The 21,009-nt window shown below is 47.4% G+C and overlaps 1 protein-coding gene across 20 annotated transcripts in view; it reads right to left on the bottom strand.

The window, feature by feature from the left end:
* C2CD5 (C2 calcium dependent domain containing 5) overlaps window positions 1–17,895 on the bottom strand; it is a 108,864-nt gene extending 90,969 nt beyond the window's left edge. For 4 of the 20 annotated variants that reach the window (XM_077340201.1, XM_077340196.1, XM_077340198.1 and 1 more), the window contains exons 1-3: window positions 17,558–17,892; window positions 3,150–3,236; window positions 1,305–1,476 (exon numbers count right to left, since the gene is read on the bottom strand). In XM_077340201.1, the coding sequence (XP_077196316.1) occupies window positions 1,305–1,476; window positions 3,150–3,236; window positions 17,558–17,647 (349 nt within the window). In that variant the 5' untranslated portion in view covers window positions 17,648–17,892. Of the gene's footprint in view, window positions 1–1,304; window positions 1,477–3,149; window positions 3,237–17,557 lie in introns of all 20 variants that reach the window. The other 16 variants (XM_077340194.1, XM_077340189.1, XM_077340195.1 and 13 more) reach the window with 8 other exon arrangements.
* Window positions 17,896–21,009: the final 3,114 nt, after the last annotated feature.

Here is a 21,009-nt window from a genome sequence, read left to right as displayed (position 1 = left end):
TGGACACAGACTATCGACTCCCTGCCCATAGAGGCTGGGGACGTCATCAGCCTGCACCACAGAAGCAGCCCAAGGCTACAAAGCCCAGAATTGGAGGCCACTGGATACACTCCTCTCAGTGGCCAGCTCAGATGGGGGCTAGGCTCAACAGGCAGAGGGCAGAGATGAGGGGTGGGCATCCCATCAAACACCAGGGGGGGTGGCTAATGGTTGCGGGACATGGAGTGATGAATGGAAGAGCTGAGTCACATCCAGGAAGGATAGGAAACGAAGGGCCAGAGTGGGCTAAGAGGCCTGCCTGGAAAGAGGTGGGATGACTGTTTTTGAAAAGGGGTCTGTATGAACAGGCCAGGGGGGAAAGTACTCCCTGGCCCAGATGAAGCACTAAGGCAGGGGTAGTCAAACTGCGGCCCTCCAGATGTCCATGGACTACAATTCCCAGGAGCCCCCTGCCAGCGAATGCTGGCAGGGGGCTCCTGGGAATTGTAGTCCATGGACATCTGGAGGGCCGCAGTTTGACTACCCATAAGGTAAGCTTACTCAACCAAGGTTTTGTGAAACCTTGGAGTTCCTTGACAGCCCTGCAAGGGTTCCCTGAATGGGTGGGAATTAATTTTTAATATATTTTTTTTATGTGTCATTTATCAGGTGATATGACCATATATGGTCATGCTGACCCATCCTCCCCTCCCAAAATGGCCAAAGATGGGCCTGAAGGGGGTGGGAAGACGAAGGGTGGGCATGTCCACAGCTCTGCTTCCCAACCATATTCTGCATAATTGTGCCATTTCTGGGGTTTCTTGAAGCCTAAAGAGTGTTTCAGGGGTTTCTCAAATGTAAAAAAAGTTGAGAAAGGCTGCACTAAGGGCTGAGCACCACCAGGGGTGAAGAGAGGCGGAACCAGGTAATGCAATCCCCTCTCCTCCTGTTCTAAGGCTTGGGAATCACAGAATCATAGAACCACAGAGTGGGAAGGGGCCATGCAGGCCATCTAGTCCAACCCCCTGCTCAACGCAGGATCAGCCCTAAGCATCCTAAAGCATCCAAGAAAAGTGTGTATCCAACCTTTGCTTGAAGACTGCCAGTGAGGGGGAGCTCACCACCTCCTTAGGCAGCCTATTCCACTATTCCCTTGGGGACAAAATAGTAGAGTCGCAGCAGGAGAAGCCTCACAAATCACAAATTCAAATGCCGGACTAGAAGCAACTGTGCTTGTATATCAAAATGATGTGTACATTTCATCAGTAAAGCTGCCTGGGGGGAAAAAAACTCAAAATATAATGTAAAACAATAACAAAGCTCACCATGAATTGTATCGTAAATTGGAAACCATCCAGAGATGACTGTAGCTGCTTCGCTGTACAGTAGAGGATCGATATCAATGTAAACTTTTCCAATGGCATCGTTAGCACTGTAGGTATCATGATCCAGGACGGTTATTTGTAGAGGCTCATCTTGCAGATCTTCATCATCCACCTAAAAAAAAGTTTTAAATGGACTATGGTGCTTCAACATCCCACTACACAGGATCTTTGAAAAACCTTCATTCATAGAGTGAAACGGTGACGGAGGAGGGAGGAGCAAACAGCTCACAGGAACGCAGCTACAAGACAGGTTTGTGCGCATCCTCAATGTCGGCTTGCTGAAATTTCCCAATATATCCTGAATCTGTGCTGCCACACAACACAGCTTCTGCCCATCCCCATCCCCACCCTCCCCAACTCACACTTGACCGCCTCCCTCCTGTCTGCCATACATCCAGGGAAGGTGTCTTAAAGTGGAAGAGGGGCGTTGGTGTTTTGTCAGCCGAACGCCTAGTGGAAGAGCTCTGTCTTACAGGCCCTGCAGAACTCAAGCAGCCCCAACAGGACCCTCAGCTCTTCTGGGAGCTCACTCTACCAGGTAGGGGCCAAGACCAAAAAGGCCCTGGCCCTGGTTGAGGCCAGGTGAACCTCCTGAGCCTATTTGTATCCACAGAGCACAAAGCTCTGCAGGGGACATAGGGAGTCAAATGGTCCCTATTATACACTGAGCTCAGACTGCGGATGGCCTTAAAGGTTAATATCAATACCTTAAACTGGATCTGGTAAACAACTGGTAACCAATGCAGCTGCCTCAGCATTGGCTGGATGTGATCTCTAAAGCTTTCCAAGACCAGCACCTTGGATCCCATAAATAGCAAGTGTGAAAAGGCATGCAGATCTCTCACACACACAGTTCCTGCAACAGTTATGCCGAGAATTGGGGGAAGCTCATAAGAGGGGAGAATGGTGTGGTGCAGCACACTGCCATGAAGAGATGGAATTGCTAAAGTTCATAGAATCATAGAGTTGGAAGGGGCCACACAGGCCATCTAGTCCAACCCCCTGCTCAACGCAGGATCAGCCCTAAGCATCCTAAAGCATCCAAGAAAAGTGTGTATCCAACCTTTGCTTGAAGACTGCCAGTGAGGGGGAGCTCACCACCTCCTTAGGCGGCCTATTTGCCCCACCTTTATTTGCTGTCGGCACAGAAAACCCAACACAGGTTTCTATTCACATAAAAGGGAGAAAGAACAATTTCGCTCTTTTTCCTCTCCTGACAGCAGCCCAACAATGTTACGTAGCATTTTATCCATGAAGTTTTTCCCACACCAGAATCTACTTTCTAGGGGTCACCAAGACATGGTGGGAGAGGCAGGAAAGCCCCACAAGTGCCTTCTGCTTGAGGTTCATGGGTCCAAATCAGGTATTTGGAAAAAGTACTTTCACCCATATAAATTTGACCCCCGGCAGATATCATCAATAGAACCTTTTGTCTGGATACCATGAGAAGTGATGCAGGCAATTCCTGAAGACGGCCTTTTTCTGAGGTTGCACTCCAGTTAATTATCACTTTCACACATACATAGAGGAATACTGGCCTGGCAACATCTCAGTAAAACTATAGGGACTGGGAAAAATCTAGCTAGTTTACCCCAAATCTTTGGTGGTGGAAGGGTTTTTTTGGTGATGTCGCAGCTTTTTTTGCTTAGGTTTCTATTGTTATTGCTTCGGTACTGATGCTTTTTATTGTACTGTTGTCATTCAATGTGGTTTTATATTGTTTTTGTATATTGTAACTATCTTAAATAAAATAAGGAGAGGGCCTCCACTTTTTGTCACTCTTACCTCAAATTTAAACCATTCCGAGTTCCACTGAGGATTGAGAGATTTGGGATACACATCTGTCTTAAATGTAGTGTTTCCAAACTTTACCTGAAAGGAAAAATAAGACATTACGATTGAAGCATGATCTCTATTCTGCATTTTGTTAACACCACATAGTTGTTTATGTTTATGCTGCCCTTCCAACAAGCTGGCTCAGGGCAGTGTACACAAATATAAAATGTACAATACCAGCAATACAATTAAAAATCTAAAATAAACAATAAGTTAAAACAGGAATTATGAGGATGGAATCCTCTCAGAAAATCAAGATCATCTGGGAGTGGTCAGTGTATAGTAGATGGACTAATGAGTGGGTGGAACCATAATAGGTAGGTAGATAAAATAGATGCTAACTGTGGCCCCAACCCCAATTCAAACCATATTTGAATTGTTTTCAAACATCTATTTGACGGAGGGCATGCCACTTTCATTTCTATTTGATCAGAACCATCTGCAGCTTCTTGCTCTTCCTTTTCATTCCCGTTCAAATTTTCTGCACGCAACAGATGCTACGTTTAGAAATGGCAACCTCACTATTTTTAATGCAGAACAAATCTATTGTGAGGACACTGGGAGAGAAAGTGAACCACTGGTCTAGCGGTGCTGACATGATCTGCTGTTAAGCCCACGTCCTTCGGCACCACGTGTATATTCAAAGCCTCTCGTCACCACAACCCAAGCATCACTTGACTGGGAAATACTCAAGTCTTTAAATCTGGGTTTGCCCAATGGTCAGTAAAGTAGGATAGTGAGTGCCGTAAAGCAAGGGTAGCCAACCTGTGGTCCTCCAGATGTTCATGAACTGCAATTCCCATGAGCCCCTGCCAGCAAATGCTGGCAGGGGCTCATGGGAATTGCAGTCCATGAACATCTGGAGGACCACAGGCTGACTACCCCTGCCATAAAGCAGTGGTCCCCAACCTTTATATCACTGGGGACCGGTCAACGCTTGACAATTTTACTGAGGCCCGGGGGGTAGTCTTTTGCTGAGGGACGTCACCACCACCACCTGAGCCCCTGCTCCGCTTGCTTTCCTGCCGGCGCCCCAGACTTCCCACTGCCCACTGGGGAGTGCTGCCAGCAGCAGCTGCACAGTGCCAGGCCAAGGGGGAGCCCCAGCCCCAGCGGCTGCCGGAGAGCACCAAAGGTGAGCCAGCGGCAGAGTGGCAGGGCAGCCCCCGAGGCAGCAGCCAGTTAAGAGGATGAGGACGAGCCTCAGCCCGGAACCGATTGATCTACAAACCGGTCCTGGTCCCCAGACCGGGGGTTGGGGACAGCCTCCGTAAGGCACCTCTTCCCACACAGCCTATATGCACAGCATTTTCTCCCAGCCAGGCCCCAATATTGGGAGCCAAAAAGAGAAAAGCGGTGAAAGACAGAATATTCAGCAGCACTTGACCCGATGCTCCACTTTAGACATGACTGGGGCGCATCCTTGTTGGCTGAAGCAAATCTCCCGGTCAAACACAGCGATAGTAAAGTGCAGTATGTGCAAAGATCTCTTTCAAAAGGCGCAGTTGTACATTTCGTACCTGGAATTCTTCTATGATCTCCCAAATTAGATTCCATTACAGCTCTGCCATCCCAAAAATGGCGCTATTTCAGGCAGTCTCTACTGTGCTGTATGAGGTCACGCACGGGGAAGCACAGCTGTATAAAAGCACGCTGAGCACTAGGAGATCTGAAAAGGGGCTTGAAGGACACAGCACTATAAACAACAGCATGCCAGCTGAGCTGCCATTCGAAAAAGTTTAGCCCTCTCCATAAAGCTGCCATACAGCCACACTGCACCACAACGAAAAACATCTGGCCCAGGACCGTTGTATAGCCCAGGGGTAGTCAAACTGCGGCCCTCCAGATGTCCATGGACTACAATTCCCATGAGCCCCTGCCAGCAAATGCTGGCAGGGGCTCATGGGAATTGTAGTCCATGGACATCTGGAGGGCCGCAGTTTGACTACCTCTGGTATAGCCAGTTTGGTGTAGTGGTTAGGAGTGCGGACTTCTAATCTGGCATGCCAGGTTCGATTCTGCGCTCCCCCACATGCAGCCAGCTGGGTGACCTTGGGCTCGCCACGGCACTCATAAAACTGTTCTGACCGAGCAGGAATAGCAGGGCTCTCTCAGCCTCCCCTCCTTCACAGGGTGTCTGTTGTGGGGGAAGGGAAGGTGCCTGTAAGCCGCTTTGTGATTCCTCCAGGTAGAGAAAAGCGGCACAGAACCAACTCTTCTTCTTCTTCTATAATGGGCAAAAACAATAAAGCCCACCACAACTCCAAATCCATCTACGCCTGCTGTAGGGCAAAGAGTAAAATAACAGATTGGTGCTCAGAAGGCAACACCCTTGCCTTAGAATAATATGGATTATGTCTCAGAAGGTAGCCATGTGGGTCTACAGCTGGCTTTCTTAACCAGGGTTCTGTGAAACCCTGGGAGTTCTGATTTATTTGTTTGTTTGTTTGTTTGTTCTTTCATTTATACCCCGCCATTCACAGCAATGTCACCTTGCAGCGGCTTACGATACAAAACACAGTCACAAAATCCCCATAAACTCCTTAAAACATTAAAATCCCTAAAATTCCAATATCAATACCAAAATATGTCCCTGGAATTCTTGATGGCCCTGGAAGGGTTTCCTGAATGGGTTGAAGTTATCAGGTAATATGACCACATATGGTCATGTCAACCTGCCTCCCCCTCCAAAAAAATTGGTCCATGATGGGCCTGGAAAAGGTGGGAAGGGGATGGGCCCAGGGTGGATGTGTATAGATCTATCTTCCCAATCATACTCTGCATGATGGCGCCATTTCTGGGGTTTCACAAAGCCTGAAGAATGTTTCGGGGGTTTCTCAGCAGTAAAAAAAGGTGAGAAAGGCTGGTCTATGGTAGAACTAGATCCGAGTCCAGGAGGACTTTAGAGACCAACAAGGTTTTTGGGATACAAGCTTTCGAGAGTCAACACTCCCTTTGTCAGATATAATCTGAGAAGCCCCCTGAGGTGTGCACAAAGGCTTCATCCATTCCCCTTCCTTTCATAACATATCTTCATACTACATCAAAGTTTTCCGTCTTCTCCCTAGAGCGACTCTTGATTCTGAGAATGTCTGTGGAGGAGGGGTGTGTACTACTCGACACGCGGATTCAGTTTTGCCCTTACAAAGCCCCGTTTTGTTCAGCGTAAGATCCTCACAGATTGTCAACTAAACTCATGGTCTTGCTGGTAATTCATTCAACGGTCAGCACAATATTCTTGTGTGCCTCAGTTTAGGCTCAGCTTTATTTAAAAAATTGTATTTTATTGATTTATAATTCCATTTCTTCTTAATGTACTTTTTAAGCAAGATGTATTGTTAAACAAAGAGCCTCTTGTGGCACAGGGCGGTAAGGCAGCCGACATGCTGTCTGAAGGTCTGACCATGAGGCTGGGAATTCGATCCCAGCGGCCGGCTCAAGGTTGACTCAGCCTTCCATCCTTCCCAGGTCGGTCAAATGAGTACCCAGCTTACTTGCTGGGGGGTAAACGGTAATGACTGGGGAAGGCACTGGCAAACCACCCCGTATTGAGTCTGCCATGAAAACGCTGGAGGGCATCACCCCAAGGGTCAGACATGACCCGGTGCTTGTACAGGTGATACCTTTACCTTTATTGTTAAACAAGGTCCCGATCAAACTGAAATGAAAGCTACCAAATTGTAATTCAAGGCTCACACCGTCACAGTCATGCTGGGGAAAAGTGATAAAAATTACAGCTGCAGGTCAGTGTTTTCAAAAGAACTGCGAACATTCATTTGCTGTGCTTTAAAGAGGCATGCTTCTTCAAGCCCACAAATTCTAAAACATGATGCCATTTTCAGCCGACTACTCTCTCCCACCTTAAGCACTTAATTGATCTTCACCTGCGTAACAAACTTGGGTCGGTCTCAATTTACTTTTTTTCAGATACCACCAGAACTCAGTTTAACATTGCAGTTATTCACTTTTGCAAAGAACTGACACCAAACAAATTCAGACAGGGAGAAAAATTCCAGTGCGAAGCTGTCTTGGCTGGAAACGGCAGAACAAATTTAGAGTCCAGTGATATCCTTAAGATCAACAGGGAAGCGTGCATGCACACAAAAGCTCATCTGTTCCAAGTAATATTTTCGGTAAGATCTTGAAGGAGGAGCATGTCTCATGGCTTAAGTGCCACTCAGCACTTAACACCCATTCAGGGTGGCTGTCCCATCCCTGAGCATCTCCTCCTCCAACTGACTTTCCTGTCTGTCCAGCAGCCAGCCAATTACCTTCCATCCCCCACCCCTGACCATCCCCTCCTCCTTCCACTTCACTCTGAGGCTTGGCGGCTGCAGATCCTTTCTGCATGAGAGCTATGAGTTCCCTAACAGTTGTCTGCAGTCTTTCCAGGTCCTGGGGGGAGGGCGTGGCAGAGTTCTTCCACTCCAGCCCCCTAATCTAGTGCCCGTTGTATTCTAGTGCCCGTTGTATGCTTGGCCCCTAGTACCCTGAATAAAACTTTGTTGGTCTTAAAGATGCCACTGGACTCAGAATTTGTTCAGACAGGGAGATCAAACCCTGTTGATCAGGAACTTCCAACTGGCTTTCAAGTTAGTGTTTTGAATCATGAAAAAAAATATTAGGGTCCTTATCACCAACTCTTGCAAACTAACTGTGCCACATTCTTGAGCATAAGAGTATTTACAAGGGTTGTCCCTTTACTCACCGGTGCCATCCCTCCCACACAAGTTCAGTTTAGTATAGTCGTTAAGAGTGGCGGCTTCTAATCTGGTGAGCCAGGTGTGATTCCCCGCTCCCCCACATTCAATCAGCTGGGTGACTTTGGGTTCGCCACGGCACTGATAAAGCCATTCTGACTGAGCAGTGATATCAGGGCTCTCTCAGCCTCCCCTCCCTCACAGAGTGTCTGTTGTGAGAGGAAAGGGAAGGCGAATGTAAGCCGCTTGGAGACTCCTTTGGGTAGAGAAAAGTGGCATATAAGAACCAACTCTTCTTCTTCTTCAGTAATCTCAGGACAATCTCAGCCTCCCCTACCTCACAGAGTGTCTGTTGTGGGGAGAGGAAGGGAAGCCAACTGTAAGCCCCTTCGAGACTCCTTCGGGTAGAGAAAAGCAGCATATAAGAACCAACTCTTCTTCTTCTTCCGTAATCTCAGGGCTCTCTCAGCCTCACCTCCTTCACAGTGTGTCTGTTGTGAGGAAAGGAAGGGAAGGAGATTGTAAGTCACTGAGACTCCTTCTGGTAGGGAAAAGGGGCATATAAAAACCAACTCTTTTTCTTCTTCTTCTTCTGTCTGTACTGTATGTACCGAATGGACTGAAGCCTGCCTCATCTGTGATGAGCAAGGAAGATACTGGATGCATTCAGCATGTCCCTGGGGTCTTCTGAGCAACGCAGCCTCTGCTTCCCTGGAGGGAGACGCAGCAGAACCAGCAGTAGCAGATTGTGCATGTGAAGCAGCAAGAGACTGAAGAAATAACAACAGTTAACTGTGCCTCTGAATGGAGGAGAAAACAGAGAGCTATGTATAGCCGCCGCAAGAATGTGTGAAAAACATTTGAGAAAATGGAGGTGTTCATGAGAGGAATGAAAGTGGGCTAGACTGCAGCAAGAATGTGTGTACTGTGCAGCGCTTGTGAGTGTGCATCAATGCAAGCTGCCAAATATAGGCACATTTGCAGAATACATGAATGCAAATAAGACTTATATAAAGGGACTTACACGAAGACCACAAAGCGAGAAGATTTTTTAAAAAGGTAAAATAGCACAAAGGGGAAAGAGATGTGTTTATGAAAGCACAAATATGTCACCATCATTTTTACGGTCCTTTTAATACTACTCTCCTATCTTCAGCCCCGTCAGCACAGAAAGAGACTTGATTAGGAGACGTGTTTTGCTCTTGGGGAGGGCTCAGCTTTTGGGCTTATTTCTCGTTACGTAACAGACAGAACCCTGAAGTCTATTAAAATGTCGGGAGATTCAAATCACAGTCATTCAAGGCAGTTCTCTGCAATGAAACGAGGATGCTGCTTGTCTGCGGAATTAGCCAAAACGGATGGATTCAAAATAAGGACGCCAATTAGTTATCTGAGGAAATAGGTCTGGGCGAAACGTTTTAAGGTCAGCTGATCAAACAAACACGAGCGGAACATGTTGGTCCCTGATGAAGGGACTTCCCACTCATTCTGTCTTGCCCACGCAATTCCTACCCTTTCTGAATCCTGTGTAAAGGGCTTTCTCATCCAAACTGCCTTCATCTTCCCCACAGTCAAAAGTCTTTTTTGTGTATTGCTGATGGCTTCATGCCCCCAGGAGATGGAATGTTCACAAGCATTCCATGGCATTCCAGTAGTGCAGCTCATGTTCCTAAAAGCTTTACCCAAACAAAAATTCTTCAGCTCTTCCAACAACAAAACCATCCCTCCCACTCTTTAGTCTGTTTTATTTTCACCTGTTCAGTAATTCTAATATACTTCTGCAATCTTCGCCTTGTTTGTTTCGGTGCCAACCCCTTAGAATCCAATGGCCTGAAAGCTGTTCTTGCATCAGAATCAAATTTCCCACTTTTGAGTTGTTTCTGATAGGTCTTCCCTCACACCTCACACGTCACTAAAACCAGATTTACACGTGGATCAACAATGCACGTTTGAAACAGATCTGTTAGGTAGGAAATGGGTCTCAGGTATCTCTTGGTGTAGCACTGACTTGCAAGGGTGGGGGATCCTGCAGCAGGTAATTCAGTAAGTTAATACCAAACCAAAGTTAAGCTGCCTCTGTCCAAAAGGACATGCAGTAATGGGTTTAAACTACAAGTACAATGATATAGGCTAGATATCAGGAAAAAAAATTTCACCCTCACAGTTCAGCAGTGGAATAGGCTGCCTAAGGAGGTGGTGAGCTCCCCCTCACTGGCAGTCTTCAAGCAAAGTTTGGATACACACTTTTCTTGGATGCTTTGATCCTGGGCTGATCCTGCGTTGAGCAGGGGGTTGGACTAGATGGCCTGTATGTCCCCTTCCAACTCTATGATTCTATGAAAAGTGTGGTGTGTGTGTGTGCGTGTATGTGTGTGTGGGGTAGGGGGAAGGAATCAGTCCTCCTTCAGAGAGGAACAGGATCATGCACTATCAGGAAAGTTCCCACTAAAAATACACACCCAGATAGTCACAAAATCAAGTTCTCAATTAAGGCACCATTTATTCAGCATCAGCTAGACAAGAAGTGGTTAACAAAGCCCAATTCGCCTCCCAAACACACAGAGACATGGTACGTAAGATGTGCTGGCCACCATAATTTCCTCAGGATGAGAAGAGGTTGACCCTTTTCTGGAGTAATAACCCCCCAATCTTATAACATGTTCAAACTAACAGTCTTGTTGAGTTATACCACGTCACCCTGAATATATGTAGTAATAACTCCCAGAGGAGATCGGAGCCCTGGAGGAGGTTAAACAGTTCCGTAGGGCCTGCAAAAGGGAGCATTTCTGCCAGCCCTTTGGTTGATGTCGACCTGAATTCAATAATTTCGCATTGGCCCCTGAGCCACTCTTCCCATAAAAACCAGCAACCAACATGTCCATCCCACAGGGCTGTCAGTATGTTACAGTTAAAATTGGATGTTCTCAGCATGTTTGTTCCATTATGTTACTGTTCTCCTGTTATGACTGGCTTCACTATTGTTCAATTTATCGTGTTATCTGTACTGTTTTTCCTCTCCAGATCCATGTAAACCGCCCTGAGCCTCAGGGGAGGGCATATATATATGTTCCACTATATATATATGTTGCCCTGATGGACTGGACAAGCCCTCCCTCAGGACTTATCTGGACCTTGGTAACTGTATGCTGTCTTAGGGCAAGTCTTTGAGGTCATGCCCTCTTCTAACAAACAACTGACCTTCCAGGGTGATAAGTCAGTCCTCTGGCTATCTCTTAACTGTTGCAATAAGCTTGTTCCTGAGAGATAGGCATGGACTTGTGCTTCTTAGAAAGACAGAGAGGCCTGGAGGATTCTGATAGGATAGCCAGTTAAAACAAACAAAAAAAAAAGACTCGGAAAATGGCCCAGAAAGTGCAAGTTTGGTTTCCATACCTGTCAGATCCACTTGTATATTCATAGAATCATAGAATCATAGAGTTGGAAGGGGCCATACAGGCCATCTAGTCCAACCCCCTGCTCAACGCAGGATCAGCCCAAAGCATCCTAAAGCAATTCTGCTGCACGTATAGCTGGTCCTTTTAGAAGGCATGCACTTGCATGGTTTGGAAGCTGTCCTACAGCGGATGCAGGCTAAGAAACTAGAGCTTAATCCCAGGAAGATGGATGTGGCTACTGGTAAGTGGAAGCTCTGAGCTGGGAGTTATGTCACCCATTCCAGATAGGGTTGCACTCCCCTTGAAGGAGCTGATCCGTAGCCTGGGGGAGTTCTTGGACCCAGGCCTACTGCTGGATAAGCAAGTGGCAGCTGTGGCCAGGACGGCTTTATACTGCTTTGACTGGTTAGCCAGTGGTGGCCAATCCTGGGGAAAAAGAGCTGCCAACTATAGAGCGTGCCCTAATTACATCTCGATTAGATTGATTCAAATGTGTTCTACACGATGCTGCCCTTGAATAATATGCAAAACTTCAACTAGTACAGAATGCTGCAGGCTGGATGTTGACTTGAGTGGGTGGTAGAGACCATATCACTCGACTTGGCCATCTACACTGGCTCCTGATTTGTTCCCAAGCAAAATACAAATTGCTGGTGTGGATCTTTAAAGCTCTATATGGGTTGGGACCAGCATAGCTGAAGAACTACCTCCTGAGGCCCTTCACTGAATGCCATTATGTTCCAAGGTTAGGCAGGTGGCAACCCAAGAGAAGGCCTTCTTCTTCTTTCTTTTTTAATCTTTTGGCTGGTGATTGGTGGAGCGAGTTGTTCTCTCAGCCAATATGCTACTGTAGTTGCCGCTGAATTTTTTGCCTTGTTTAGAATACATTTCTACTCATGGTTAATGGTGGCAGTAGTTTTGGCCATACTGATAGTCAATGGCCTTCTTGGTCTTGGCACCAATATTCTGTAACTGTCATCCCAGAAAAACTTGCCTGTCTCCATCTGTTGTAGTCTCCAGCCATGGTTCATCTGGTATTCCCTTAGTGTCCCTTCTTTCCTATTTTAAGGTTGTTGCTTATGTTTATTTATGCTTATATGCGTGTTTTAGCCTGGTTTTACTAATACATTTTTGTTCGATTTCAACGTTTTTAAGATGTGCTTTTATTATTTATGTTTTAATGTGTTAGCAGTCTTGATAATCCTGACGACAGCATAAACACAGGATGTTAATTTTGTAAGTAAATCTGTTCCATTTAATATGTCTGGTAAGGCCTTGGAGGGGGCGCGTGTCTCATGGCTTAAGCGCTTAACACCCACTCAGGGTGGCTGTCCTACCCGAGTGCCTCCTCCTCCAACCAGCTTGCCTGTCTGTCCAGCAGCCAGTCAATCACCTTCCATCCCTCACCCCTGATCATCCCCTCCTCCTTCCACTTCCCTCTGAGGCTCGGAGGCTGCAGATCCGTGCTGTGTGAGAGCTGCCCCTGTGTGAGAGCTGTTCCATAACAGCTGCCTGCAGCCTTTCCAGGTCCTGGGAGGAGGGGGAGGCCATCCACAGAGTTCTTCCACTCCACCACCCTAATTCAGCGTCCATTGTATTCCTGAATGCAAAGGGCTTGGCCCCTAGTAAAATAATGGAGTACACAGCTGCTTGAATGAGTACATAGCATGTCATGAAGTGGACTTCAATCCAGCCAAACCTTTAAAGCATACAGATCCACCCATCATAATGTAACAATTTAAGAGCAGCCCCAGTGAATCAAACCAGTGAGTCCATCTACTCCAGCATCCTGTCTAACACAGGTGTAAACCAGTAGGCCACAGTGGAGAACTATAAGACAACCATGCAGTCTTTAAGGGCAGTCACACTCCTACAAGAGGCAAGGAGAGATTTATTAGGAATGGCAGGCTGCAAACTATTAAAGAGCCTTACAAGTCCTCAAAATCAAGAAACGACAAGCCTATATGTATCTCTCGTCAGTCTACTATAGCAGTTGCCAGATGGAGTTGAGCCAGCTTTTTCATCCTGCTCCTTGCTACAGTTCCTCTCCCCCATGGCTTTTGTCCACAAAGCTCCCCATGATAGTCAAAGGGGATCTACCCATCCCCCTTTTCCAGCAGTGAAAAAGGTGAATGGGCCTATAACAACATGTTTGGATGTCAGAACTGGGGATTCACACCCTTGGTCAGCCATGACACTCACTAGATCCCCTTTGATAAATCATCCCAGTAACATTTGATTGCAAAGAAATAAAACATTATAAGCTGTCCCTCTCCATATGTGCAAGTGCCTTTTAGTCCATGCTGAAGCACCACAACCAATACCTGTCCATATTGAGAACTAATAACAATTTCAGATATGTCCTTCTCTGTACCATGGACCGTTACCACTTTTCATTTAATTCCTCAGTACCTATTTTCTAAGTTCACTTGTTAAACAGCTTCACAGATTCGACAGTTCACACAGCAATATCGTTTCTGTGGAGGGATTGTCAAATGATTCAGAATCTCTAATAACTGCAAAACAATTGGAAATCTGCATGGAGATCATGGAACACTTCACTAAGCGATCACAGAATCACAGAACCATAGAGTTGGAAGGGGCCACACAGGCCATCTAGTCCAACCCCCTACTCAACGCAGGATCAGCCCAAAGCATCCTAAAGCATCCAAGAAAAGTGTGTATCCATCCTTTGCTTGAAGACTGCCAGTGAAAGTGTGTATCCAACGTTTCTTGAAGACTGCCATTCCTGTAAATCTGTAACATGGGCTCACTGAAACACACATTTCTGATTACATGCATCATGCAGGTACACACACACACACACACCAGAACCAACTGAGGTTTCTTGTCAAACACACACACTGGTTTTGGACAGGCTGAGTGTATGGATGATGGAAACCACACAATAGTCTATGCTAGGCTGAGAATCATAGAAACCTTGAGTTGGAAGGGATCTACAGGATCATTTAGTCCAACCCCCTGCACTATGCAGGAACTCACAACTACCTGCCCACCCACGGTGACTCCAATTTCATGCCCAAGTGATCCCTCTACCAAAGATCTCCAGAATCCAGCCTGGCCTGGAGGGAATTCACCTACTATCCCACAGTGGCAATCAGCAGTTTGGTGAGTATGCAAGGAAGGGCCAGAAGAGACAAACACTGGCACATCCCTTCCTGCCCACCCACTCACAATCTGACTAAGTTTATAAAATCAGCATTGCAGTCAGATAACTATCTGGCCTCTGCTTAAAAATGTGCAGAGAAGGAGAACCCACCACCTCCCGAGGATGCCTATTCCACTGAGGAACTGCTCTGTCACGAACGTCTTCCGGATGTCTAGCTGAAAATTCTTTTGCATTAATTTCAACCCATTGATTCTGGTTCAACTCTCTGGACCAACAGAAAACAATTCTCCATCTTCTCTATGACAGGCCATCAAGTATTTGAAGATGGTTATCATATCACCTCTTAGTTGTCTTCTCTCCAGGCTAAACAGACCAAGCTCCCTCAAGCTTTCCTCATACGACTTGGTCTCCAAACCCTTCACCATTTTCATAGCCCTCCTCTGGACATGTTCCAGTTTGGCTACATCTTTCTTCAGTTGTGGTGCCCAAAACTGAACACAGTACTTCAAGTGAGATCTAACCAGAGCAGAGTAAATTGGTAACATCACCTTGCATGATCTCAACACTATACTTCTTTTAATACAGCCCAAAATCCCATTTGCCTTTTTAGCCACCAAGTCACATTGCTCACTCATGTTCAGTGTATGGTCTACTAAGACCCCCAGATCCTTTTCACATGTACTACTGCCAAGACAAGTCTCACTCATCCCACAGTGAAGCATTTGATTTTTCCTACCTAAATGCAAAACTTTACAGTTTTCACTGTTGAAATTCATGTTAGCGCAGTTTTCCAACCTGTCAAGATTATCCTGTATCCTGAATTTGTCTTCTGATGTGTTTACTACCACTCTCAGTTTAGCATCATCTGCAAACTGAATAAGGTAAAGGTATTCCCTGTGCAAGCACTGGGTCATGTCTGATCCTTGGGGTGACGCCCTCTAGCATTTTCATGGCAGACTCAATACGGGTGGTTTGCCAGTGCCTTCCCCAGTCATTACCGTTTACCCCCCAGCAAGCTGGGTACTCATTTTACCGACCTCGGAAGGATGGCAGGCTGAGTCGACCTTGAGCCGGCTGCTGGGATTGAACTCCCAGCCTCATAGGCAGAGCTTCAGACTGCATGTCTGCTGTCATACCACTCTGTGCAACAAGAGGCTCTTTTAATAATTTAATAAGCACCCCCTATTCCTTTATCCAAATCATTTATTTATTTATTTATTTATTTATCATACTTCTATACCGCCCTCCCCAGATATATATATTTATGAATATATTGAACAACATGGGGCTCAGGACAGATCCCTGAGGCACTGCACTCATCACTCCTCTCCAAAAAGACAACAAACCATTTACAAGCACCCTTTGGGTGTGATCTGTTCAGCTTGTGACCCACCAAACTGCACAACAGCCCGTAAGACTGTCACTGAAGAGTTACTGGAAACTAACTGGTCTGAAATACAACTGCTAGTTTGGTTTATTTACTGGAGCTTGCCAAATGGAACATATAACTCCCAACATGGTTCCCCCTTGACAGGCTGCCTATTTAGTCCCAACTGTTTTGAAGCGAAAAACTTGACACCCTATACCCCATATATCTGACGTATCCAACACACTTCTCCCCACCACCTGAGGTACAGCAGGTAGCAGTACAAGATGGATTCTTCTCAAGAGCCATTATTACAGAATGCATGGGAGAAAGATGAAAGCTTGGTTTCCAGAGAACAGTACAAATTAAACTATTCCAGAATGCTTTGGGAACTATCACACAGAGCTGCATTTCTATGACCTATTTATATGAGCTGCCTCACAGGGCCATGTGGGATGCATTTTGCTTGGCTGGCCACAATGTGTGCCAACTTGAACCATATGGGCCTCACATTACTTGCTCATTAGGGTTTTCAGCCTGCCTCCTTCTCAAGATTTGAGGCGAATAACAAACAAAGATACTGAGTCATATTTCACCTAATTCAATGACATGTCAACATCACACCATTCTTAGTGACTAAGTCTCAAAAATAACAACATCCTAACCTCCTAGCCCTTGTTTTGGTACCCAAGGATGCAATTGCACCTGGAAATAAGATGCATAGTTGGATTTATTTCTGTATAGAAAAAGGACTAGATTACACCTGCCAGTGCCACAGCATGATTCCCTTGAGATTCAGCGTGGCTAGGATCAGGCTGGACATGTTTCAGCATTCTGTGGGAAAGGACCACAGATCATCCAATCCTTTGCTTTTAGTCAGGGGAAGCCTTAGGCCCCTCTTCCAGCAGCCCTTATCAGGATCAGAGTGCAGGCCCCTGGGAATTAATCCCCAGGCATCAAACCTCCAGGGTCACCACTAGGACGTGGGGATCCCTTGGAATTGGGGCTAATTTTCCAGTTCCCCTGGAGAAAAGGGCTGCTTTGGAGGGTGTACCCCCTAGCATTCCAACCCATTGAGGTCCCTCCCCAAATCCCACCCATTCCCAGCTCCACCCCCAAAGTCTACAAGAATTTCCCCACTGAAAGCTGGCAACCCTCAATCTCCAGACTACAGAGGTCAGTTCTCCCCAGTTGTTTGGAAGGTGGGCTCCATCGCATTATACCCCAGTGAAGTCCTTCCCTGCCCCCAAATCCCACCCCCAAAGCCTCCAGGAATTTCCCCACCCAGAGCTGGCAACCCTACACGCACCAAGTGAACCAACGCAAGCCCACAGGCTCCAATATGCCAACTGGCCCTTTAAATCACTAGCCATCCTCTGCCAGGCCCTGAGCCTGGCGAAAAGGCCCGTCCTTGCCCGACAAGGCGCCACTTCACGCGTCCGTGCATTCACACGGTCACGTGACACCAGCTCCCGTCACAGTTACCTCGCGTTTCCCTCCCAGGCTGGGGTGGCATAAACGGCAGCTCTCCAGAGGCCCGCGGACTACATTTCCCATGAGCCCTTGCCAGCGGCACACTGGCAAGGGGCTTATGGGAATTGTAGTTCGTGAGCCTCTGGCGAGCCACCGCCTGGCTACCCCTAACCCTCCTCCCGTTAGGAATTCGAGGCATGCAAATATATGCAGATATATGCAGATGCGGCGCCCTCCCGCCTCCTGACATGGGCATCCCCAGAGGCAGAAGCCCCGGCCCCTCCTCGCCAGACCTCCACGAAGGCGTCGGTCAGGTCGCTGGCTCGGTCCATGACGGGCAGGTGCCGCCCGGCCACAATCTTGACCTTCAGCTTCCCCGGCATCTTCCCCGCGCGCTGCCCACTGCGCCTGCGCCGCCGCCCCCGGCCTCCCCCCGCGGCGGTTGCTGCTGCTGCTGCTGAAGGAACGGGCCGCGCGCGCGCCCCATAGAACGAGCGCGGTCAAAACAGGAGGGGGCGGGGGGAACGAGGGACGCCGCCGAACGCCGCCGAGGCGCATGCGCCCCGCGCCGGCCGGCCAGCCCCCGGCGTGTGGGGATTCTTTTTTTTTTTCCCCAATCCTTTTCGTTTCTAAACACTGCTCGGCTTTCGCCTAGAATCGCCCACTGCGCCTGCGTGGAAAAGCTCGTGCGTTGGCGCACGCGCGGTATAACGGGAGGAAAGGCGCCCACTGCGCGTGCGCCTCGGAGCATCCCTCGTAAAAAAAACATTTCTCCGATCGCTTCATTTTTTTTTTAAACGCCCCTGTCGGTAATTGGCTTTTACCGACGTACGGTAAATTGAGGCCGTCCTAAGCTTTTGTTCCAAACAAGCCGGTATGGACTTGAGAAGGCAGTAGCGGTCGAACGCGGAGTCGACGATCGTGCCGGGCTTGCGCAGGGGAGGGGCTGGTTCCTTGCGAGGCTGTGTGAATGAGCGCCGAGACATCGATGGCTTTCCCCCTTTTTCCGGGGAGGCGTGTGTTGAGAGGATCTGGCGCTGCTCCTAGTTGAGAAGGCCTGGGAGACGCTCGCAGCTCGGTTTCTGGGACCAGAGAAGAAAGGAGGCGTTCGCATGGCTCCCTTCTGCCTCCCTGGAACCTTTTCTCGCGCCTGAGAAATTAACACTCATTTGTTACAGATTCAGACATGTATCCGGGTAGGTCTGAAGCCGCAGAACAAGGTATCAGTCCCCTGGCAATTCAAAAGTTAGCACCCCTAGGCTGCCTCTCAATTTCAAATATGTTAAGAGGTCATTAAAGTAAAGTGACCAGATTGTCCCACTTTTGGAGGGACATCTGGGGGCACCTGGCAAACTGTACTTACGTTGAAATTTAAAAATATATATTACAATACTATTTTTGCGTTCTATGAAAAATTTTGTTGCTCCATAAAGGTAAAGGTATCCCCTGTGCAAGCACCGAGTCATGTCTGACCCTTGGGGTGACGCCCTCTAGCGTTTTCATGGCAGACTCAATACGGGGTGGTTTGCCAGTGCCTTCCCCAATCATTACCATTTACCCCCCAGCAAGCTGGGTACTCATTTTACCTACCTCGGAAGGATGGAAGGCTGAGTCAACCTTGAGCCGGCTGCTGGGATCGAACTCCCAACCTCATGGGCAGACAGCTTCAGACAGCATATCGCTGCCTTACCACTCTGCGCCACAAGAGGCTCTTACTGTTGCTCCATATAGACCAAATTTTTAATCAAGATCCCACCTGGTCAATGGTGTCCCGCTTTACCAATGTTAAAATCTGGTCACCTTACATTAAAGGGAAGTTGTGGTTAGGCAAGAGCATAACGCCAAGGAATGATTCTACCTGCCTCCCAGGATAACTAACTCTCACCAACTCCTTTGCTAGCCCACTAGCTAGAGATTGAGTCTCCAGCACTCCTGGATAGTAAAAGCCCTGCAAGTTGGGACACTTGCAAAGTGAATTCCAAGCACAATTACTTTCAGTAGCTGTACCTAATGAAGACCCAAAGTACTGGATTGATATTGAAGCCCCAAAACCTAAAGAATATCACAAAATATAATTATTAGGGTTTATTAGAAGAACTCTGCAGGAATATACAAATATATAAGAAGCAGGGAATATCAAGGAAGAAAACAATAAATACTAAATAACTAACCTAAGATATTTATGCTCTGACCTGGTCTCAAGAGCAGCTAACAATTGCCTTTCCTTCTTCTCTGCACAACAGACACTCAGCAAGGTAGGTGAAGCTGAGAGAGCTCTGAGAAGTGTGACTGGCCCAAGGTCACCCAGCTGGCTGCATGTAGAGGAGGAGTGGGGAATCAAACCTGGTTCTCCAGTTTAGAGGCTGTCACTCTTAACCATGACACCAAACTGGCTCACGTGGGTAACTGCGGTACTTGCAGGGAGGATTGCTTCTCCCTGTTAGCTGTGGCTTCCTCCTACCATTACCTGTGGGAACCTTCCACAGTTCTCACCCATTATTCTTGCTGCCAATGTGCCAGACACACCTTCATCTCCCTCCACCCCCCCCTCTACCTCCACTCCCAGCAAGCCCATGAAATTCACTGCAGCAGGATGTGATAGTGGCTGCAAGCACAGACAGCTTCAAGAGAGATTGGATAAACATATGGAGCAGAGGTCCTTTAGCGGCTATTAGATGCACCACTCTGCCTGAGCCAGTGATGCTTTGTATTCTTGATGCTTGGAGGACAACTATGGGAGTTTCTGGAGTTCTGGTCCTGCTCGTGGACCCCCTGATAGTACCTTGGTTTGGGCCACAGTGTGACATACAATACAATTGACATACAATCAGACCATTGGCCTGATCCAACATGGCTTCTTTTATGTTTTTATAGAGGAACATTATGTCTAGGACAATGATGCTATGGATTCTTGGTGCTTGGGGGGCAACAATGGAAGGGCTTCTGGAGTTTTGACCCTGCTGGTGGCCCTCCTGATGGCACCTGGGTTTTGGCCAACATGTGACACAGAGTGTTGGACTGGATGGGCCACTAGTCTGATTCAACATAACTTCTCTTATGTTCTTATGACTCTTCTGATGGACCTCCTGATGGCACCTGGGTTTTGGCCGCCGTGTAACACAAAATGTTGACTGGATGGGCTGCTAAGCTGATCCAACATGACTTCTCTTATGTTCTTATGGCCCTGCTGATGGACCTCCTGATGGCCACTTTATGGCATACAGTGCTGGACTGGTTGGCCATTGGCCTGATCCAACATGGCCTCTCTTATGTTCTTAAGCTCAGGGTGGCCGGGCCCACTGTATCTCACACTTCCCTCACCCCTCCAATCCTTTCCATTGCCAGTGAGTCCAGTGCAGCTCTGGCTCCACACAATGAGCTCAGCTTGGCATTTGGGCCTGCAAATGGGCCTGGACAATGAAAATATTGGTGGAAAGATTCAACCCACCCCCAGTGTATTTTCTTAATGTTTTAATACTTTTTTTGCAAATCTGGGTAGTCCCCCAAGTTTGTAGAACTGTTCTGCTTCAGCACGGCCCCAGTCTACAGATTTAAATATCCACCGTTGGGGCCACGCTTTCGCTATTAGAAATATAGCTATGTGTGTATAACCTAACTTATTGCTATTGTCTGTGCTGCCCATAATACTTATTCCAATATGGGGAAATGCAGGCCAATGCTGCAATGTGGAGGAAAAGGGCGAAGCACGGCATGAGCAGGAGACGTCCCGACATCATCCTTGCCC

Source organism: Paroedura picta, chromosome 5 (assembly GCF_049243985.1).
Source record: "Paroedura picta isolate Pp20150507F chromosome 5, Ppicta_v3.0, whole genome shotgun sequence".
NCBI classification, from domain to species: Eukaryota; Metazoa; Chordata; class Lepidosauria; order Squamata; family Gekkonidae; genus Paroedura; species Paroedura picta.
This window is presented reverse-complemented; position numbering and strand designations above follow the sequence as displayed.